Genomic DNA, 24,267 nt, shown 5'->3' with positions numbered 1-24,267 from the left:
CAATATTAGAAGACCTAGAAAGGAGTTTCTCCAATTCTTTTTTAAAAACTTTTTTCTTTTTATTATATTTTTCAGTATTGCTTTTACTTTATTTTTCTATTTTTTTAGTTTTTGTTTATTGTATTACCTTTGTCTAATTGCACTTATATATTTTCTTTTGTAATCAGATATTTTTATCTCTTGCTCTTTCTCTTCCTTTTCTCCAAATCTATTTCTTTTTCTTAATTTATCTTTTCTTTTATCTCTCTTGCTTCCTCTTTTTCCCCATTTCTCTGCTCCTTCCTCTATTTCATTCTCTTATTATTGTAACTTTTACCTTCATTAATTTTTAACTTCATATTTTATTTTACATTAGTTTTACAACTTTCTTCCCTATGGTTTTTGGTGGTGTAGGAGATGTCTTCTGTTGATTTTTATTGTATTTGCATATCTGGTTTGAGTTGGTGTTGTTGCTGTTACAGTGGCTGGTTCTAAATGGTACTGCAGAAGACTGATCATTAAGAAGACCTCAATGTAAAACTGCAAGAAATCTACTGCAAAAGATGCACAAATTGCAACATAGAAACACAGATATATGAAAAAGCAAGGCAACATGACTAATCCAAAAGTTCATAACTCTTCAATATCAAAATCTAAAGATATTGAAGTTGTTAAAATGTCAGGCAAAATACTCAAAAGTCTAGTTTAAAAAATGATCAATGACCTCAAGGAGGATTAAGTAAATAGATAAATGAAGTAAAGAAGTCAATTCAGGACTTGAATGAGAAATTTAACAAAGAGGCAGATTCTGAGAAAAAAATGGAAATCTTAGAAAGGAAAAGCTCAATAAGATACATAAAAAATTCAGTGGAAAGCATCAGCAATAGACTAGACTGGGAGTGGGAGGGGAGAAAGAATAACAAGGATTGAAGACAAGCTGAGGAATTATTACATCCAGAGAACAATAAAGGAAAAAAAATCATGACCACAACATCCCAAACCTCTGGGACACAAATAAGACACAAAAACAGACTCTGTGGTGTAGAAGGAGCTGAGATACAGACTAAAGGCAGAGAAAACCTATTCAGCAAAGTTACAGCAGAAAAATCCCCAAATCCAGGGAAAGAAATGGACATCCAAGTACTACAGAGGCATTTAGAACCCCAAATAGACATGACTGGGAGAGAACTTCTCTGCATGATATTATCGTTAATATGCCAAGAGTATAAAACAAAGAACCCTGAAAACTGCAAGGGAGAAGCACCAAGTTAAATACAAATGCAAACCTATCAGAATGATAGCAGACCTCTCATCAGAATTAAGATCTGAAGAGCATGGACTGATGTATTTCAAGTCCTGAAACAAAATAACTGTCAACCAAGATTACTATACCAACCAAAGCTATTCTTTTAAATTGAAGAGAAATAAAGACTTCCCATGATGAACATAAACAAAGCAATTCATGACTAAGCCAGCATTGCAGAAGAGACTTAACAGAACACTACACACAGAAGCGAAAGAGAGATATCAACATGAGAGCCTTGGAAAGATTAAATCTCACTAAAGAATTGATAAACAAATGAGAATTAGGAAAAAATCAAACACTATAAACTCACTAAACAAGCAAACTTGTAAGATGAAGAAGGGAGAAATTAGAAAGTTCCTTTCAAGAACTACAATAACTATAAATGGCTTTAGGTCTCCAATTAAAAGACATGGAGGCTTATGCCTGCAATCCCAGCTACTTCAGTGGTGGAAATAGGAGGATCATGGTTTGAGGCTGTTCTGGTCCCCCTCTTTCCCCACTCCCCCCCAAAACAACAATTAGTGAGACCCTGCTTCAAAGAAAAAGCTAGACATGGTGGCATATGCCTGTAATCACAGTTCCTTGGAAGTCAGAGGTAGGAGGATCACAGTCCAAAGCCAGCCTGTGTAAAAAGCTCAAGATCCTATCTGAAATATAACTAAAGCAAAAAGGGATAGAGTTATGGCTGTAGTGGGAGAGTGCTTCCCTAGCAAGTGCAAGGCCCTGAGTTCAAACTCCAGTACCACTTTCCTCCAATGATGCAGATTGGCTGCATGATTTAAAAAACAAGCTTCAACTACTTGCTGTGTGCAAGAAATTCATCTCACTGGTAAAGACACACACTGACTGAAGGTGAAAGGGTGAAAAATAATATTCCAAGTAAATAGAATCTGAAGGCAAAAAGGTGCTATATTTATATCTGACAAAGCAGACTTCAAGCCAAACTACTCTGAAGGGATAAAGATAGTCACTACATATTAATAAAGGGAATAATATATCAAGAAGAAATAATGATAGTACATGTAAATATATATATTCACATTTATATGCAAGTTGCACATAAATAATATATATATGTAAATATATTTGCACCAAATGTTGATGCATGAAACAAATACTTCTGGACATAAAGGGACACACAGGTACATAAACAACAATAGTGGGTGATTTTATTATTCCATTATTATCAATAGATAGATCATCCAGAGGAAAAAAATCAACAAAGATACATCAGTGTTAACCTGCTCCATAGATCAAATGAACTTATAGACGTCTAGAGAATATTAATCAACAGCTGCAAATACGCATTCATCTCAGCAGAACATGGAAGAGCCTCCAAAGCAGGTCATATTTTAGGCCATGAAACAACTCTTAATAAATATAAAACATTGAAACAATTTCTCACATCATAATGGAATAAAATTAGAAATCAAAAGCAAAAGACGTTACAGAAATAATTGCTGGGCATGTGGTTCAAGTGGTAGAGCACTTGCCTAGCAAGTGTGAGGCACTGAACTTAAAACCCTAGGATGACAAAAATAAAAAAAGAGCTTATGCAAATACATAAAGATCGAACAACACACTTTTGAGTGACCAATAGATCATTGAAGAAATCAGAGGGGAAATTAAAAACTTCCTAGAATGAAATTAAAATGATAACATAACTTAAAATAACTTTTGGGACGTAGTAAAGGAAATTTTAAGAGGAAGTTTATAGCTATGAATGGCTACATTAAAAAAGTTAGAGAGATCTCAAAAAAACTGAAGATGCACTTCAAAGTCTTAGAAAAACAAGAACAGGCTAAACCCAAAATTAGTAGATGACAGAAAAATTAAAAATCAGGGTGGAAATGAAATGATGACTAAATGAATACAAAGTGTTGGTTCTTTGAAAGATGAAGAAGATTGACAATCCTTTAGTCAAACTAACCCCAAGAAAAAGAGAAGAACCAATTAATAAAATTAAAAATGAGAAAAGGGATATTAGAACAGATCACACTGAAATATAGAGGATCATCATAGAATGTTTTGAAAACTTATATCCCAATAAATTGGAAAATCTAGAAGAAACAGGTAAATTTATAGACAATTATGACCTACCAAAATTGAGCCAAGAGGATATAAACAACCTAAGCAGATTATATAAAGAGTAATAAAGAGTCTGTCAATAAAGTAAAGCAGAGAACTGGAAGGATTCACTGCTGAATCCTTCTACTAGATCTCTAAAGAACTAACACCAAAGTTCCTCAAAATACTCCATAAAAACGAAAGGGAAGGCATGCTTTCAAGCTTAGTCTACAAAGCCAGTATTATCCTGATACCAACACTGGATATGAAAAAACAACAATAACAACAAAACTATAGACCAACTACCTTGATAAACATAGATGCAAAAACCCTCAATAAAATACTTATAAGCAGAATTCAGTAACACACTAAGAAGATCATACACCATAATCAAGTTGGTTTCCATCCAGGGATGCAGGAATGGTTCAACATACACAAATCGATAAATGTAATATAGCACATAGATAAAATCAAGGAGAAAGGTCACATAATCATCTCAATAAATACAGAAAAAGCATTTGACAAAATTCAACATCCCTTCATGATAAAAACCCTGAAGAAACTATGAATACAAGAATCATACTTCTACATAATAAATTCCACATATGACAATTTGATAGCAAACATTATACTGAGTAGGGAAAAACTTAAAGCATTTCCTTTAAAATCAGGAATGAGACAAGGGTATTCACTCATTCAATTCTTATTCATTACAGCACTAGAATTCATAGACACAGCAATAAGGCAACAGAAAGAAATAAAAGGGATATAAATAGCAAAGAAAGAAGTCAAATTATCCCAATTCACTTACAATATAATCCTATACTTAAAAGATATGGACTGGGAGCATGGCTCAAGTGCAAGAACCTGAGTTTAAAGTCCCAGGGCCCTCCTATCCCACTCCCAGAAGACCCTAAAGACTCCATGAGAAAACTCTCAGATCTGATAAGCACTTTAAGCAAGGTAGCACGACACGAAGTCAACATATAAAAATCAGTAGCTTTTCTACATAACCATAGTGAATATGCTGAGGAAGAAATCAGGAAAACAGTCCATTGTCCCCCAAAACATGTCTAGGAATAAACCTAACTGAGGAATTGAAAAACCTGTGCAATGAAATCCATAAAACACTGAAGAAAGAAGTTAAAGACTAAAAGATGGAAAGACTTCCCATGTTCATGGAGAATCAGAATTAATATTATGAAAATGGCCATATTAAGGAAAGCAATCTGTGAATCCAATGTTAAAATTCCAATGGCATTCTTTACAGAACAAGAAAAAAGTAACAATCCTAAAATTCATATGGAAGCATAAAAGACTCCAATTATCCAAAGCAATCCTGAGCAAAAAGAGTAATGCTGGAGGCATCACAATACTTGATTTTAAATTATATCACAGAGTTATTGTAACAAAACCAACATGGTACTTGCACAAAAACAGACACATTGACCAATGGAATAGAGGACGTAGAAATAAACCCACATAGCTACGGCTGTAGCTGATTCTTGACTGGGTGCCAAAAACAGACAAGAAAAGACAGCCTCTTTAACAAATGGTGCTGGGAAACTGGATATCAACATACAGAAGACTGAAAGTAGGTCCTCATTTCTCACTCTGCACAAAAATCAATTCCAAATTGATCAAAGACCTTAATGAAAGACCTGAAACTCTGAAAGTACTAAAGGGAAACATAGGGAGGACACTTGAAGATACAGGCACAGGCAACAACTTCCTGATTAGGATTCCAATAAGTCAGGAAATAATAGCAAGACAAATGGGATTGCATCAAATTAAAAAGCTTCTGTTTAGCAAAGGAAATAGTTACCAGAGTGAAGAGGCAGTCTACAGAATGGGAGAAAATCTTTGCAAGCTATTCATCCACCAGGGGATTAGTATCCAAACTATATAAAGAACTTAAAAATTAAACAACAAAAGAACAAATAACCCACCAGTAAGTGAGAAAATGAACTGGACAGTTCTCCAAAGCAGAAATAAATACATGAGATGGCCAGCATCCCTAGCCATCGGGAATATGAAATCAAACTACACTGAGATTCCATCTCCTCTTTGCCAGAATAGCTATCATCAAGGAAATAAAAATCAACAAATGTTGGTGAGGATCAGCAAAAAGGAGCCCATACACATTGTTGGGAATTACGGGATCAGCTTCGTTCCTCTTCCTCCATGAACTCTTTCCCAGCTCCTTCACAGTTTATCGTCATTTACTCTAGACTATCCTCTAACTCTCTAGAGCTTGTCTTGTTTCCCAGTAGAGTTCTGATGGCATGGGCAGTGATCTCCTGCTTGCACAGGGCGAGGAGCAGAGGGGCAGCATTAGGGCAGGGTACCTGGCATCCCTGATTTGCTCCAGTGCTCATCTTGTCCTCACTGACAAACTGAGACCCAGAAGAAAGAAGGGATGCCTTTCAAGTCACACCCTGAGCTGGTGATAGAGCAGGGACTGGAACCCAATACTTGTCCCACTATACCATGCTTTCTCTCTTGTCGTCCTTCTCACCCGTCATCCTGACATTCCTGGTAAGATCAGTCCTGCTGCCTTTAGAGACTTTAGAGAAAAAAATTGTTCAGAAAAAAACAAGTTAAAGCAAGTGCTTTATTTCCTGTGAACAGAAAGCCCAACCAGGCAGAATCTGAGCCCTGACCTAGGCAGAAATGTATGCCAGGCAGAGCAACCTTGATGGCTCGGTAGCTCTGATGCTAATACCCAGGCCTGGGCTCCCCAGGTTTCCTCTCCTGTGATTGCTGTCCTGAAAATCCCAGCACACTTGTCATCAGACATGAAAGCCATCGTTAACCTGACGTTGACATAAGTCACAGCCTGATTGGAGAAATAGCAACTTACTGTGTCCAAAAGAAGTTTTTCAGCTTTGTCTCGACTGATGCTCTTATTGTACCACCTGAAAGCAAGAAAAAGTCATGTGTTAATGACATTTTTAAATGTTTCCTTATTTACTTATGAAAGATAATGCTAGAAAATCATGTGTTCACTTCCTGTTTCTGCCAGTACTTTCAAACTCAAAAGCAAAGGCAAGACCCATTTCCAGGCAGCAAGATGTTTACTGGGACAGGAAATAATGAAAGGGAATCAGCAAAATATTGACAATTGTTGAAGCTGGGTTTTGGGGTGTTCATTATATTTTTCTCCATATTTTTGTGCATGTTAGAAACTTTTTATAATAGAGTTTTAGAAAACATTGATCTTCCTCTCCATGTCATAAGCAGCAGGGTGTGAGAGCAGTATAAAAAGTTAATATCAAGTTAAAGGTTTAGCAAATATCCTTTTAAAACAATAGCCAGGTTTTCTCTTTAAGACTAGTCTTCCTTTACAAATGAAGGATGGAACGATAAAACAGGTAACATGAGGAGGGTACCTGTGGGAGGGGAGAGGGTGAATGGAGGAGATGAAAGTGAGGGATATGGTCAATGGGCTTCATATACACCTATGAAATAGAACAATGAAACCTTTTGTGATTGTTCTGAGTGGGGTGGGGAGGAGGTTGGGGAGGAGCTGGTGGGGGCAATCTATCCAATGTACACTGTAAAGATATTTGGAATTGTCACAACGTATCCCTTCCGTACAATGAATATATGCTAATAAAAATGAAAAAAAAGACTAATCTTCCAGATCTTTTACAAAGTAATTACACAATTTGTATGATTTTGATATCTGGAAAAGAACTAAAAAGTGGTAGAGAAGAATAAGAATGATTTGGAGATGTAGGGTTTTTCGATTGTTATTGCAATATTTAAGTCAAATTCTGACCTTTCTGGCCACTTATTAAGTAAGAGGAGGTAGTGGACAATTAGTTTTGGAAATCAATAAATTCAAGAGGAGAGAAGTTCTAGGTGGGGAAGGAACATTAGTTACTAAACTTGTCTGGCTATTTGAGAGTATCCAGGAATAGGAAAATCAGTGGATTCTTATTTATTTATTTGGTGGTATTGGGGATTGAACTCAGGGCCTCATGCTTGCTAGGCAGATGTTGTGCCACTTGAGCCACTCCACCAGCTCTTTTTTGTGCTGGGTATTTTTGAGATAGGGTCTCATGAACTATTTGTCCAGGCTTTGAACCTCTATCATCCTGATCTCTGTCTCCTGAGTAGCTAGGAATACAGGTGTGAGCCACCAGCACCCTGTTGTATTGGTTACTTTTGTGATAGGGCCTCGCTTTATGCCTGCGCTGGGCTGGACTTCAGCCCTCTTCTTTGAGCATAGCTGGGATAGTAGGTTCATGTCACTACAGCCAGGCATTGGTTGAGATGAAGGTCTCCAAACCCTTTTTGTCCTGGTTGCTTCAAACACAATTTTTCTGATCTCAGCCTCCCAAGTAGCTATAAACCATTTAGTTTTGAGCCATCATACCCACTCTTTTGTTTCAGTTTTTTGAACATGATATGACAGAACAAAGTTTATACCTCCATAGCCATCTAGACATTATTTAATAGGGGGCTTCATCTTGTGTGAAAACTCCAAGCAAATAGTAGTGGTTTCCTACAGCTATGCATTGTAAAGTTTGAAGACAGTCTGGGTACAGTGGGTAAAGTGCCACCATCAAGAGTGAAGTCTACCCGAGTTCAGTGCACAGGAAGTGAGGGGAACATCAACAAGAATTCATGTTTTGCCTCCTCTTTTCTGACCCTTCATTTTATAGGGAAGGGATCTGAGCTCAAATAGGGTGACATACAGTAGTCCCTCAGTTGCAGTTTCCCCATGGTCAACCCATAGTCCAAAACTATTACATGAAAAATTCCAAAAATAAACAATTCATAAGCCATAAATTGTGTGCTCTGTAAATCTCACACTGTCTGGCTCTCTCCTGCATGAATCATTCCTTCTTGCATAGCATGTCCATGCAGTACTTGCCACCTGTCTTTTAGTCACTCAGTAGTTGTCTTGAGGATCAGATGGAGTGTCATAGTGTTGTTGGGTTTGTGTTCAAGTAATGCTTATTTTGCTTAATAATGTCTTGAAGTTCAAGAGTAGTTATGATGTAATTTTAGTACCATATATTGTTATTAATGTTAAATTTCATTATAGTTATTATTATTAATCTTTTACTGTGTCTAATTGTAAGGTAGACTTTATCATAGGATGGTGCATATATAGGAAAAATGTAATACGTATTGCGTTTCAAACTATCTGCAGTTTTAAGCATCCACTGGAGGTTATGAAACATATTCCCCAAGAATAAAGGGGGATGACAATAATTTGCCCAAGCTTCTTCCCCCAAACCAAGGCAGGAGACCCGAGTCCAGACAATTTACCAACTCCTGATTACCAGATGATACATTTTGGAGATCTTATGCAGAGCTTGTCTAAAACAAAGCAAAATTAAGTTCAAGACTAAAGAGTCATTGCACTGAATATCTTTTATATATCTAGCTGTCTATTAAGTACCTGGATGTTTGTTTATAAATCATTTTCCTTTCTAACTGAGGTCCCATAACCCAGAAAATGCAAGCAGATTGCTCATGGTACAAATAGGCTCATAGACAGCTTTGTTTACCTATTGTGTTTTATATTTAAAAGGACTTAAAATTCCTCTAGGTAGGGAAATATACTATTTAAAATTTCCCCAGACTCCATTATTCCATATTACATTATGTTCTGTTGGAATTTTGAATTTGCTTCCTCAATAACAAACACAGTGGTTCTGATTAAATGCAAAAACAACAAAAAAAAATTCCACCTAGTGGTTGTTTGAAATAGATGCCTATTTTTTCTTGAAAGGCACTGATTATAAAAAATAATTTTACTTTATTTAAGCATATCTCATATATGTTCCCTTTCAGCTAGAGTAGTCTTGGAACTGATGAGCCTGCTGCTAGCTAAGGCAAGGGCCACTCACACATACTCGGATGAAAGACTCTTAAGAAAATGGTACCTCTTCACCACTGAACCGGTCACCATCTCAGCCATAAATAACCTGAACACATTTGAACTAATAAGAGTCCTAATGACTTAATAAAACGTCTCATTAGCTTGTAGACTTCTGCATTAGTATCTTATATTTAATGAGTACTTCATTTTTTTATTTTTAAATAAGTTCAAAAAAGAAAAGTCATAAAATATTTTAAAAGAACTCCCAAGATGCGTCCTGGTCTGAAGTTTTAAACATATACTTTACCATTCTCTCTAGACAAAGATATGAATAGGCCAATTTTTTTCTGACCTGTTTGAGAATAGACTTTTACTCCTAATCAAACTAATACCCTAAAACATGGAAAACACACTTCTACAACCACAGCAGTTACCAAAATCATGAAACTTAATATCTATACAATATTACTGTCTAATTACAGACCTTACCAAAATCTCATCTATTTTGCCAATAAACATGTGTGTAAAAAATATTCTTATGGTTCCAATTTGAGATTATAAGTTCATTTAGTTTCCATGCCTTTTAGTTTCCTTTAATGTGGATGAATTTCTGAGACTTTTGGTGACTTTCATGATATCAACAATTTTTGAAATGCATAGTCTATTTTACAGAGTATTTCTGAAGTTGGATTTGTCTAACACACATTCATGATTAAGTTTTCATTGTGTGTATTCGGGGCAGGAAAACCACAGAAGTGATGGTAGGTTCTCAGGACATCACCCGGGAAGAAATATGGTGACTTTTTACCCGTATTTATAGGAACTTTGATTCTTAAGTTAGGAGAAGGTCTAAGAGTGATCCCCACTTTGCAGCTGCAAGTGATTTATGGGGGAATAATTTTGATACCCTGTAATACACTGTGTCTCCTCATATTTTCTCTCTCTCTAGTAGAAACTAGAGAGAGTTGAAACTTCAACTAGTAGGTTGAAACTTTGTTACAAATGGTGATTTTCCATGACTTCTACATTCATTAGCTGGCATTCTACTGTAACAAAGAACTTTTTCTTCCTATATATTTACTTATTTATCTCTCAATTTATAATTATAATCTCATTTTATTCAATGAATGATACTCCATTACTATCATTATTTATTTGGTACTCAAATTGTCTTAATTTTGGCCAGAGGGAGCCTTTTAAAGCTGACTTATGTGTCCACACCATTAACAAGCATTTTCTTAAAGCACTTCTTTACTTGTTGGTGCAAGAAGATGTCCCAAGCTTATCTATCTAGTTCTTTCCCTGCCCAAACCCTAGAATTGCCAATGTTTCTCCAGGAAGTCCTGGTTCTTTGTTCAGTAGGGAGTATATTTAGAAACCAGCATCTGAGTGGTAAGTGTGCACTTTGATACTGAGGTGGTGTTGCTTCTGAACCCCTCAGCCCCTGAGCTAGGAAATATATGTACACAGTATGTACTTTGTACAGTACAATCAAACTTTATTAAATATTCATTAGTTCCATTAAAATTATACCTATGTGGATTCTTCTTCTAAATAAAGGCTTGGAAACAAATACTTAGCACAATCTAAACAGATGCTTAATACCTACTTGTCCATTGTCCTGGTATTGGCAAGATCAAACCATGTTTTAAGTAAGTTTATATCTGATCCAGGGTTCATAGTGCTTTTCCTTCTTAGGTAAGACCAGTGTTGCTGGGCTTCCAAGAAGGACCTTTTCCTTTTACACAATCTTTCAAGGCACCTGAGAATCATTCCTTGGATAAAAGGAAAGGGCAGTATACATACCACACTTACCCTCCTCCCCTTATTTGTGGTACACACCGTTCAGTGATTTGAGAATGGGAGAGAAAGAGAGCAGGTCAAGAAAAGAAGCATCTGGTATTTCTATAGTCAACCAATAATTTACTTTTGACCTTGGGAGGATTCCTTAGTACATTTTTCAAACATAAAATAACTTACTCATAGGTTTCCAGGCTGTTTGGAGATTTTTCCACCAGATAGCTGCTTGGTACATATCCTTCATGTCTGTTAAAAAGGAAATTAGTGGTTAGGCTCACATGGAACTAACTTTTACATCTTTGTTTTATAGACCTAATCCATTAACAGTCATTTAAAAATGGGTAAGTCTCACATTATTTGGTATTTGTGTTAGGACATCTAAAGGTTGTAGAATAAAAGAAGTGGTAAGAATAATAGCCTGTTATCTGCTAAAAGCAATAGGTTTTACCACCAACATATGAAATCTAACAAGAAACAAATGGCAATTTTGACATAAAAGCCTCTGCTTGCTGCTCTCATTGTGAAATTTCCTCTACTGGAAAAAAAAAGATTAGTGTTCTGTCTTTATTTTCTATAAGGAAACATGTTTGTGCAATAATCAGCATTTTTTCCACTTTATGGCATTATTTTATAGTCAGGAAACCAAAATAATTAAAATATAAATAATGTTTTTCCAACCACAGTTCCTGAAAGATACTCCCAGTTGGTATTACATGCTTTTAAATTCAAGTTTTCACTAATTGGGCTTCTTCAGATCTATAAAGACAAGGAAAAAAAAGGGGGGTAATTTGAGGGTGGGGAATCATTTGTGAGTAGGGATTAATAATGGTGCATAAAGGAAGCTAGGTGCTGTGGCACATACTTGTAATCCTAGCTACCTGGGAGGCAGAGATTAGAAGGATCTTGATTTAAGACCAGCCCAGGCAAAAAATTTGAGAGATCACATCTCAACCATCATACCTGTCATCCCTACTCTGTGGAAAGTGTAAATAGAAGGATGGTGGTTCAGGTCAGCCTGGGCATAAGTGTGAGACCCTTACCAAAAAATAACTAAAGCAAAAAGGGCTGAGGGTGTGGCTCCAAGTGGTAGAGTGCCTGCTTAACAAACACAAGAACTTCAGTTCAACCCCCAGTACTGCCCCCCAAAAGATAAGAGTGCATAAGTAAAAAAAGAATAAGGAAATTAATGAGAATATAAACTTTTAAAAAAACACTTGTGAATAGCCTCGTAGGTCTCAAAGAACTCTTGAATTCATTATTCACCAGAAACTGAGGGCAGGACCCCTTCAACTGTCTGTTTTTTCCTAAAAACAAGGGACCTTAACTAGATTACACACAAAATCCCTCTGTGCTCTGCAAACGCATAAATGGACATCTGATATTTTCTTCATTCTTCCTCCATAAAGTGTTTTGATTTTTATAAGTAAGGTCAATTTTCAGTCCAGTCATTATGTTTAATTAGAATGGGTGATTTATGTCAGAATGGTTTTGAAGAGTGAAGAGATCAAGACTTGGGAGACTGGCAAATTGTTCTGCAAAGCACTGTTGTTCTGGAGTAGTTATGTGTAGCTAAAGACTAGAAACGCCAAAGACAGGATGATTATTTGGTATCCTATGGTAGGTGTGGCTAATTAATCATGGTGCACTTTCTTTGGAGAGTTGAAAATCTGGCCTCAGACCCATCCTTGACACACTGCCAAGTGAGGGGAGCCAGCTTTTTCTGAAATTTGCTATTCCTCCTCTCTCTCTTTGGAATTTCCTGAATTTTACCTTCTTTTTTTTTTTTTTTTTTTGGCCATACCATATGTATACAATTATATTAATAGAATAAATAGTGTTTTTGCTATTGAATAGAATATTGGATAAATGTAACATGCCAACCAAATTTGATTTACCTACACAAATGGTGCCAATTCTCACCACTTCTATATGAATACATAGAATTCACAAACTCACTCCCTCATTGATCTTTTCAACACCGTGAGACAGACAAAGCTGATATCATCATTTGCATTTTGTAGCTAAGAAAATGGGCTCCCAGAGGGTATGTGACTTGACTGTAGTCTCATGTGGCAGGAGTAACAGATACCAAAGTCCAAGTTTTCTCTCTCCCCATCTCATGAACTTCCCACTATTTCAAAGCAGACCAAGGAAACTCCCAGAATACTGACGGCCTCTGGGAGGGGTCCTCCCTGATGTCCTTTGAAATGCAGACTTGAGCCTTTCAGTAGGTCTCTAAACAAAGGATAAACTGTCATTTGGGGAAGGACGACCTAGATGAAAACATTAGGTGTGTTAAATAATGTCAATAGAACTGAATTTCCACTTTCTTTGGTGTTGGTAGACCCTGGCAGCATTGAACTGCTTCTGATATGGGCCTCCCCATAAAGGCAAAGAGAAGGTGACGGGACCTTCCTGCTAGCCTCCACAAGTTAGATAGAAAGGGATGTTCCAGATGAGAGGTGTTGTCTGTTTTTAGACAGTAAGCTACCCTGCCTTTCAAATCATAGCCCTTCATCTAATTACGTCACCTCCCTCACCACTGCTTCCTCCTGCCCCCGCAGTGGGGTTAATTAAGAGATTCAGAACATACCTTGAGAATGTAAATATTAGTGGATGTCAAAGTCAAGCCTTAATTTAAAGAAGTATCACCCTCCTCCCTTCCCTAATTCTCTTTCTTTCTTGAAAGTTAATGATACCCTGTTTTTGTACTTCTATAATCCTGTTGGGGGAAGGTAAAGTTGACAAGCTTCTTGGGGAAATTATCTATCAAAATTAAGATATCATATACTCTTACTCAATAGTTCTGTAGTAAGAAATGTGATGTGTGTGTGTGTATTCAAAAGATTGTCAAGATGCATAAATAATGCAAGATCTTCATTACAGACTTGTTTGAAATAAAAAAAACAAAGATGCTAAAAATGAAGTGTTCCATCATAAGAGATCACTCAAATATTTATAATTGAAACATACATTTTAACACTATGCAATTATGTTAGAAAGAAGTAGGTTGGTATGCACTGATGTGAAAAAATGTCTAAGGTATATCATAAAAGATTAAAAAAAAGCAAAGAACAAAATAATTATTTTTTTCTTATTTCTTAGCACAAATAAGAAAGGACTCATTTGTATAAATTTTCTGTCTAGGATATACAAGAAAGTATTCATAGTGATTTGGGAATTGATGTGGGGGGAGCAAATAGAAGGTGGTTTAGTTTTCATGTATATTTCTTGCTATAGTTAGTTTATTTATTTTGATGGTACTGGCATTGAACTCATGGCTTCATGCTTACTAGGCAGGTGCTCTAGACTTGAGCCACTTCTCCAGCCCCTTTTCCTCTGGCTATTTTAGAGACAGAGTCTTGCTTTTTGCCCAGGCTGGCTTGGACCACAGTTCTCCTAGTTTATTACTTATTCTTATTTATTCAATTTCTTCTGCTTTTTTTTTTTTTTTTATTTTGTGGTGCTGGTGATCAAACTCATGCTAGGCGAGCTCTTTACCACTGAGCTATAACCTTTGCCCCTAATTTTGTTTTAAAATGAAATATTGAGATAGGCTAATGAGATATTGCAATACTAGGATGTTTTCTTTTTCCTTTTCATAAATCTAAATTAAGAATCTCATACTTGAAAGCATTTAAACCTGTAATGGTAACAATAAAAATGTTAATCACAGTGATGTTGATATTTGCAAAATGCTGGAAAGAACCTACGTGGTTAACAAGGGAATTTGCTAGGCAAGGGCACATTTATGTGCTGGACTCATGCAATCATTGAAATTATGTTTTGGAAGATGTTCCAGGGCATCGTTTAATACCTCTGATATGTTAAAAGGAAAAAGTAAAGCCTTAAAGCAGTGTAGGCATGAGTGTCTAAGTAACATCTATCCCAGTGCATTCTGAAGGTCAATGATAGTCATTCTGTGTTTCAGGTTATAGAAGGGCTCATGGTTTCCACTCAAAAATCCCATAGTGGGCGATCAGAATCTGTGCAGTCTTTTCTCCATGATTTGTTTATATGGCTACTTCAATGACTGAGTTCACAACCAAAACTTTAGTATCTTCTGGTACTTCCTAATACAACCACCGATCTGTACTTTCTCTTTTCTCTCCATGGAAAACAAACATGGCATAATAGGTGTACCTCTAGCTACACTTACACACTCAAGAAAAGCAGTGCTTTTCTGGACACATTGCCAATCTCCCAAACTGTATAGGTCAGTGGAGAAAGCCCGGGGATTTTCAGATGCGTTTTGAGCAGGGAGTAAGCATGTCAGCAGATCCCTCCTAGCCATTCTGAGATGAGGAAGACTGATCAGTACTCCCTCTTCCTCTTGCTCTGCTCCTTCCCTAACTCAGTGAGGGGGAACATTGGGTAGGGGGTTCTCACAGCACCTCAAATGCTAGGACAGCAGCCACCAAGATGCCTCACCCATTTCGGTCTTGAACTCGCCACCAGTGAATCTCAGAACTGTCCAGCAGATAGTATTCCTCATCACACCGCAGTGCCAGCTCCTGAGGGTCACTGGTTTGGTAGTCATACAAAGCAATGACCAGGGTTTCTTTAGGTTCCTGAAGTGACCGCTGGGGAAGAGACAACAAAACCAAGCAGACATAAGAAGGGGTTCCTGGAGCTGCATGTCGGTCCTACATCTATGCTACTTCATTTCTCTGGGTTCCACCATCACTGGGGTGTTCGTGGAGACAATCCATTTTCTTCCACTTGGTTTGCTTTAGGAGTTAGAATTAGGATGCTTCACAGGACACAGAAACGTGAATACCCAATTCTTTCATTCCATGAGGTACATTCTGACCACAGTGAATTTCAAGCAGCCACAAGCTTTCCACAAATGTCTGCTGGTTTCTCTATTGGCACCATTAAGAATTTATTTAATCCGTGCCTTCATTTTGAATGGAGAAACAGGCCCATATGGGGAAATGGATCTAGCTAACTTAGAGTTAGTCTTTCTGTGGTCTGCCCCACATGGCCTCCCTTATTTCTCTCACAGACCCTCTGGCTCATGCCTTAGCAGTACCTTTCTCAGGATGAGATACTGAAAATGTGAAGAAAAGACCATAAAAGCAAGCAATCATCAGAGTTCAGGCTGAGCTTATCTGAGACGGGGTGGCAGATTTGGGGAGCCCAGGTGATATGGTGAGATTTGGAGTAGGTGAGAGTCATTTCCTTGCCATCTGCTCCAGGCCTCAAAACAGCCATGACGCCCAAGTTCTCCTGGCCCCAGGTAGGGGACAGCTCCACTGGACTGAGGGGCCTCACCACAGCCCAAATAACAGTGGCAGGGGTAGGACTTTGAGGACAGGGAGCTAGAAAGAAAGGGCACAAGGAGACACATTCACTCCTGAGGGGTCACTCAGGAGGCTCTTCTGAACTGACTGAGAGGGTGAGGACTAAAAGCATAGCTTTAAAATATCATTCCTCTATGTGCCAACCTGAGGCATCATTACACCTCAGGTAAGAGAACAAGCAGGTGAAATGAGAAATGACTTCAAGTGGCAAAGAGTAAGAGGAAGGTTGCCATGGTTTTAGATGTGTGGCTGAAATTAGGGCGATGATTCCAAACCCTGGAGGTCAGAGAGCTCAAAGTAGTGAGGATGCTACTCCTTCCAGAAACCTGAAAAGCCAAAGGACAGAGTCCAGGAAGGGCAGGGGCCAGCATTTTTTTTTTTTGTCTTTGCATTTCACCTTCAGTGACCATGAAAGCAAGGCAGGCGCCAGCTGTTACTTAAGATGAGAGGTGTGGACTTAGGTGGGGCTGCGAGGGGGGCTATGTGCAAGTGAGGCAGCAGGATTCCAAAGCAGGTCTGCAAGGAGGTGCTGAATCAGCCCCGAGAAAGTCCAGTAAAGAAAGGAAAAGAGCACTCGTTTTCTGTGTTGATGCAAGAGCACCCCTGTCCCTGTTGTAAGTGAGTTGGCTGGTGACAGATCTAAAAAGCAGCCTGAGGTTTGGAAGATTCAGAGCTTCCTTTAGGGGAAGCTGTCAGTTTTGACATGTCACCCAGAATGCTGGCTGGAGGGGAACAAAGCCCAGCTCGTTCTTCTGGGAGAAGGAGGACGGGGCGAATTGGTAGATTCTGGAATAGAGGCCAAGTGCTCAATGTGGACATTGTGTTAATGTGCCCATAAGGTGAGGGGTGTCATTCTCCTATCTTTTTTCGTATTCTCTGTCTTCTTTACAGAGTACACTTGTTTCTAGTTCTTCAAGAACCACCTCTGAGCTAAAGACCACCACACCAGAAATTCTGTGTCCTGCTAAGTGGCTGAATGGCCATGGAGAAGGCTCAAGACATCTCTTGGGACTTGAGTTCCCAAGCTTTAAAGTGAAACTAAAACTATAACCCTCTGAAGTGCAGAGAAGAGACACTTAGTTTTAACATAGATAATAAAAGCCTGGAAGTGCTTTGAAATAAAGCATATCAAACGCAGGTCTCCAAAGTACTTGCATGTCGAGGCATAGAGTAAAAACACAGTTTGATCCCAGGCAGGCACGTGGGATGATACAGAAAGGTGCAGATTTAGCTGCTCCATGGTCCTTTAAGCAGACAGATGCGAGAAATAGTCTGAGCACTGATACACTGAATATAGCAGATTTCATGGCAGTCATAGGCACGAATCCAGGTGTGAGAAACACAGGCAGATGCCCATCAGGCCTGCAGTGTTGGGGTCCACCAAGCCCCTCACTCACCCTGTTGTCTTCAGGAGTAGGAGGAAGAGGCTTCTTTGAAGCTGAAACAAACAAACAAAAAAACAGAAAAGAAAGATGAGCACGAAAACCCCGCCTTTCAGAGCAAAGGGGCCCAGGGAGAACAGCAGAACAGGGGCAAAGGAGATGACAGGAGATAGAGAAAACAGAAATAACCTTGCTGAACCTGTCTTTCATCTCTTTCAATTGCTGGTTTCTAATTTCCTTTTCTAGGATACACCAGAAACTTCCAGAAGTCAATATTCTGGGTTCTCTCCTATATTCCCAGGAAAAACTTGATTAGGGAGGAGTGTGTGTGTGTCAGTGTTGGTGGGGCGGCGGGGAGCCTGGGCCATTTTCTGCAGGTGGAGAGACTTCCAGGAACATATATGCCACTTGCTCAGCCCAGGAGTGGGAATTTCTGACTCAGGGACAGTGACTCAATCACTGGCTTCCTGAGGCTGCTGTGGGCTCCTTTGGGGGTGGGTGAGGTGGGATGGTGTTGTTCCGCTTTTTGAGTTGGTGGGAATCTGCTTTTAGTTGCCTGTGGCACCTGAACAGATGTTTTTCTGCCTCCCCCAAACTATACACCCCAATGTTTCTCCCTCTCTCTCTGTGCTTATCTTTTTGTGCCTCCATATTTCCCTCTCTTTAGGTCTCTCCTTCCTCTTCCCTCCTTTCACTTCTTCTTTTCTCTCTCTGTTCTCCCTCTCCTTCCTTTCATTTCTTCACTCCCATCTCTCCCTATTTCTCCCTTGTGCCACTGCAGAGGACAGGTCTGGAATAATGGACCAAGTTGTGTGTCTGGTCTGGGAAAGCGGGAGAGAGGGTGGGAAGATATGCCCAGGCTTCAGCTCAGTACGAAGATGTCTAAATCATTAGCGATGAGAAGGGGACTGGCTGCATAGCAGGCAGCGAGGCACTGAAGCAGGACAGCCCACCTTAGGTACATGGGAGAAGAGAGAGTCACCCATCAACACGGGAGCTCAGCCCTGTGCTGGCCCTTTAAGCAACGGCAGCTCTGGCACTGACTTGGGTATACAACTAGTGGACAAGAGGAAGTCACACACAATCAAAAGTGTGTATCCTATTTAGCCCTCAGCCCTCATCCAGGAAGCTGGTGCTCTATTCAACCCCGGCTCCACCAACATGAGATGTGGCCTTGGGCCCCTTCCAGCCCTGGACCTTCTGTGACTGGTCTCTTTCATTTCCTGCTGTGATCTTCCTTCTCTTCCCTGCATGTGACACTGGCAGGTGCTATGGTTAGGACTGGATCTAGCGGCAGCAGTGGGTGTTGCTATGGGCTGGTGTACAGGGTTCATTTCTACTCAGCCATTCCTGAGTCCCAGATGTACACGTATTGCTGTCTCAGCCTCAGATTCTTTCATCCATAAGTAAGAAAGACTGGTAAACACATTACCATTTAGTGGAAGCTCATTAAGGGCCAGCAGCTGTGGTAAGAACATTCTAGAATCCCAATGACTCTCCCAACAACCACTAGAAGTAACTACCTATTATCTTTCTCTGCCCTAGAAACTGCCCTAGAAGCTCAGTGTGGCTAAGGAACATATACGAATTCACAGCAAGGAAGGGACAGGGATGGGTCTCAACTCAGATTTTTTTTTTTTACTCCAAAGCCTTGTGTTCATGAACTCTGTATTTTCAATGTGCCCCACCCAGGAACCTTAAGCACCTTCACCCTAGGCATACGACCCTGTGCTGTGTCCACAGTGCAAGGTGCTTCTTAGGCTGGTGGAATGGCTGAGGTGGTAGAGCACCTGCCTAGCAAGCACAAGACCCAGAGTTCAAACCTCAGTACCAGCAAAAAACAAAACAAATAAACAAAAAAACCTACTCTGCATTCTGCCCTCAATTTTGTCAGAACAATTGTGGGGGTGGGTTATTTCCCCAAATCAGAAGAGGGTGGAGGTGAGGCTGTGCTAGAGTAGGAGATGGTGTGGTTACAAAGCAAAGCACGCCCATGACAATGACATAACAGAGCTGTTAGGCCCTGAGGTCACATGGGGAGGCCTCGCCATGACCAGCCCACCCCAAGGGTAGTTATGTTGAGTCACTCAGATGCTCCTGACGCCTCCTCACATATTTACCACTCAGGGGAGGGAGCCCTGTACCCTTGCAGAGGAACGGCTACAACCCACACGGTGAAAATCACAAAATAGAAACAGATGCAAAGAATTTCACACTTGGAAGGGGGCATGGGTATTATTTCATCTCGGACCCTGAGAACTCCCCTACCATTTTAGAGATGAGGACATTAGGACTCTTAGGTGACCAAGTGAGTCATCTGAGGGCCCACTGCAAGGTGCTGGCAGGAACTGGAGAGCAGCTCGCTGGTTTTACAAAGGGATTTCTCTCCTGAAGGCAAGCCCAGGCCATCCCCTGTCCTGGCAGATCCCACCCAAACAAACCTTCTGTCTCTTCCCCACTGAGTAGTGTCAGGGCTAACGTGCAGGGTCGCTGGCTTCTGAGACATGGTAAGAATTACTCCCAAAGTGCAAGGTGAGAAGTGGTGGTTTTTAAAGTGGCACTGACAGGCTGTGACTCAGGAAGCCACGGAAAACCCGACCACATGCTGCATCCGCCTGGTGTTGTCAATCCGAAATATTACGTTCAGTGTAAAAAGAAACTGACAGATGAGAAAAGTAACTATGGTAGGAAAGCCTGAACGGAGAGGAAAATGGAAGGAAAAGAATTCATCCCTTCTCAATCATGGCTTGGCAGAGCCCTTCCTGGCTGCATGACCTTGAGCAAGCTGAGTTCAAGTTTGTTTACCATCACACCATCCATCCCAGTTGTGAGTAATAAGGCCTATGAAAACATGCACTTAGGGCAAAGCTGCACTGTATGGGAGGTTAAGATCCCAAAGTCCATCATGTAAGGTAAAAATCAAACTGTCGTCCCATCCCCAGGACCTGACCCTTGGATGTCAAAGGTCGAGAAACAAGTCTTGTTTTCGTTTTGCATCTACACGACAGACTCTTATTCTCTGAGATCATGTATGTCACAAGGACAAATTTGAAGGGGAGGCAGGAAGAGTCCACAGGGGAAAATAAAGATTCTCCCCTCCCTCCACATCTACTGAGTTGAATTTGTGTAATTAAAGGTGTGGTGTGTGTCGTCACGGTATTAGATAACGTTAGTGTGTACATCTTAAGGCTGGGTGTGTGATTTAAGATCTAAGTAGATGATGCTGTTTGGACTTTTCAGCATCAGAAGATGGCAGTGCTTCTCAAACTCTGCCCTGCAGGCAGAGCTTCCGGGGATCTTATGAAAATGCACGTTCTGACCCAGTGATCTGGGCGAGACCAGAGATTTTGCATTTCTGACTAGCTCCCAAGTGGCATGGATCCTGTTTGGTTTGAATAGCAGAAGGTTTATAGACATCAGTTGTGACATAAAAAAGCAGAAACAGAGTGGTGGTAGAGATTGGTGATTCCCCTCTGAAAAAAGTATGTAGAATTTTCCATTTGACCTGACACCCCTAATAATGGGAAGCTGGAAAATGTTTCCTTTCTAATTTATTTTTTAGTGGTACTGGGGTTTGAACCCAGGGCCGCTGGGCAGGTGCTTTACTATTTGAGCCACATTCCCAGCCCTTTTTTCAGATAGGATCTTGTGTTTTCTCCTGGGGTTGGTCTTGGACCTCGATCTTCCTACCTATGCCTCCTGTGTAGCTGGGATTACAGGAGTGAGCTGCAATACCAGGCCTAGAACTCCTCTTTATAGCACTTTCACAAAGGAGAAGGCACACTGCCAGTCTTACCGTTCTTGGTTGGATCATATGGGGCACAGCCTACTGCAAGTTTCTCCATCTGGGAACAGCACCTCCATCTCCCATCCATCCAGAAATTAGGATGATACTTGGTCACCAGACTATTATTATTCCTTGTTTCTGAAAGAGGTTGGAACCAGCAGAAGAGTTATTTCCAGGTCAGTTCTTCAAGGGCCACCAATATTACAGATTTTTTGGGGGGGACTACTGAGATTTGAGTTCAGTATCTTGTGATTGCTAGGCAGGTGCTTTACCACTTGAGCCATGGGCCCAGCCCTTTTTGCTTTAGTTATTTTTCAGATAGGTTTTCACTAACTCTTCTGTTGGGGCTAGTCTAGAACTGCAACCCTCCCAATCTCTGCTTCCCAAGTAGCTGACACTACAGATAGGAGCCACTGTGCTTGACCCTAATTTTACAGCATTCTGAGACTGGACTCTGCTGTATGGCCTGATTATACCCATAATAACCAGAAAAATGGCATTGTGCTATTTACTGAGGGAGTGTGTGTCAGATCTAGTTACCAGCAGATCCAGGTTCTTCCCTGGTTCTCCCTCTGTTTAGTTGTGTGTCCTTAGGTTTGAGTGAACTCTTATTTGTGCCTCAATTTCCCTTGCTATGCAATGAGGGTGTTAGCCTGGATCAGTGGGCTCCACAAAGGCGCCTTGGGGTTAATGGGGAGGCTGAAAGGGTGGGATCCCCACCTCTTCACCTCTTTCCCCTTGACCACAGCAACTTTGCTTTTATCTCTTCTAGATTTGTGGCCTTGGGGTCAGATTTTGGTAGAAAAAAAGAGACTCAGCCGTTGGGGTGGGGGGAGGAACCCCACAGCACTAGACAGGTAATCTCTGATCTGCCTTCCGGCTTTAGCATCCTGTGTGTCAAACCCCTTCATACAGAAGATTGGCTGGTGGACACAGCTGGGGTTTCTCGATGACTTTTCACTTAGTGTTTGCTCTTCATCGTGGCTGTTGGACTTGGAGCCCTTTCCAGTCTGACCTGCACTTGCCTGCTCATATTCCATTTGAGGCTCATTTGACCTTGGAAGCAGATAAGTCTTATTATTTGTATCCTTACTTTTCAGACGGAGGAATCCTGGCTCCAGAGAAAGCAAGGGACTTGCTTAATCTTAGCCCTCACAGCTACTTAGAGACAGATTAATATTTGAAACCAGATCTCCTGACACATCAGATGCTTCAGGCTAAAGAATAATAGTAATCTTGATATCAATCCAGTGCTCTTTGGGGGCTGAAACCCATGACTGTCGTTAGTCGAAATTTATAATGAGGACCAGGAGACCCACGAAGGTCAAGGAAATTGGCCAAGGTCACACACTAGCAATCAGCAGAGCTGGGATTTTCACCTTAGAGCCAGTCCACAGACTCAGTACTACACTGGTTCTGATTATGCTGCCAGGAAGACGAGGCTTAAGAAACAGCTGGTCTCGGTTCTAGGGCACAGACTACAGGACGGTTACTTCTAAGTGTTTTACACTCATCCGCTCTGGACCAGGTACTGCTAATCCCCTCCTCCGCTTCACACATGGGGAAACTCAGACCCAAAGCAGTTAAGAACTTGCCCGAGAGCACAGAGCACACGGACAGAAGAGTCCTATTTCAACCCAAGCGTTCCAACTCAGGGGCCAACGTTCTATTCTTCTCAGAATACACAGAGTTGGCACACTTTTTCTTTAAAGGCCAGATAGAAAATATTTGAGGTTTTTCTAACTAAGAGGCAAAATCAAGGGTAGTAAGTGGGAACTCGTACAATCCTCTGAAATGAATCATTTAAAACTACAGAAACCATTCTTAGTTTGGAGTCTTTCAAGAACAGGTGACAGTCAGCTGAATTTTCCCTAATCTTGAACTATACCTGTTTTTGCCTCCTGGACCCAGGGCAAAAACTTGGGACCTTTGCTAATACAGAAAGGGAGAAACGTTTGACGTCAGCTTTTTTCTGACCCCACTCTCTTTTACCATGGATCCCCTTCCACCACAGGACCCGTGACTCAAGGGCACAGGAATTGAATTACCTTCTTTGAGGGTGAGCACCCAGCGCTGCCGGCTTTCGCGGTCTGGAGCAAACACATACAGGAGATAGTTGTCGTGTACAACCTGGAGACACACACACAGAGTCCAGGGTGAGTGGGATGCCCAGCAATGGGTGACTGACAGCGGGCCCATCTGGGTGAGGTCTGCTATCATATCAGCAAATCTGGGGGACTGGGGAGCTAGTGCCCTTTCTACCTAGAAGTTTGGGTGCTGTGCAATCAGGTTAAACCTCCACAGCTTCAGTTGCTGGTCTGAGACTTCATGCCACCAACGAGCAATCACTAAGTTGAAACAGCAGGAGAAAGAACTCCTCTTGACTAAATAGCATGTTTAGTTCTCATCTTAATTTTTCAGTGATTAAGAAAATCTGTCATATAGAAGGTAAGTTATTAGATGACAAATGTGTAATAAAGATTTTTTTATAAAAAAATTCTGGTTTTAAATAGTTAAAACTCACAAGAAGTTCAAAAATAGCACAGAGCTGCTGTATGCCTCCACCTACCTTTCCCACTGATAACATCTTGCATAACCCTAGTGTATTTTCAAGCAGGAAATTGATATCGCCACAATGCTACAAACTAAGATCTTTGAATTTCACCAGGATTTTTGATGTACTCATTTATAACTGGGATTTTCACAACTGAGAAATTCATATCATCCCTCTTATTTTCAGTCCTAAAAATTCCAACCCTCCAGAGGCCAGATTTGTAGTATGAAAAAGTTCCTCACTG

General features: G+C 40.3%; 1 protein-coding gene across 1 annotated transcript in view; it reads right to left on the bottom strand.

The window, feature by feature from the left end:
* Itk (IL2 inducible T cell kinase) overlaps positions 1-24,267 on the bottom strand; it is a 61,397-nt gene that overhangs the window by 16,743 nt on the left and 20,387 nt on the right. Inside the window, exons 3-8 of the mRNA XM_074057638.1 lie at positions 23,518-23,599; positions 21,479-21,607; positions 17,698-17,738; positions 15,426-15,577; positions 11,175-11,240; positions 6,216-6,270 (exon numbers count right to left, since the gene is read on the bottom strand). Coding sequence (XP_073913739.1) covers positions 6,216-6,270; positions 11,175-11,240; positions 15,426-15,577; positions 17,698-17,738; positions 21,479-21,607; positions 23,518-23,599 — 525 coding nt within the window. The remainder of the gene's footprint in view (positions 1-6,215; positions 6,271-11,174; positions 11,241-15,425; positions 15,578-17,697; positions 17,739-21,478; positions 21,608-23,517; positions 23,600-24,267) is intronic.

Source organism: Castor canadensis, chromosome 16 (genome assembly GCF_047511655.1).
Source record: "Castor canadensis chromosome 16, mCasCan1.hap1v2, whole genome shotgun sequence".
Taxonomy (NCBI): domain Eukaryota; kingdom Metazoa; phylum Chordata; class Mammalia; order Rodentia; family Castoridae; genus Castor; species Castor canadensis.
This window is presented reverse-complemented; position numbering and strand designations above follow the sequence as displayed.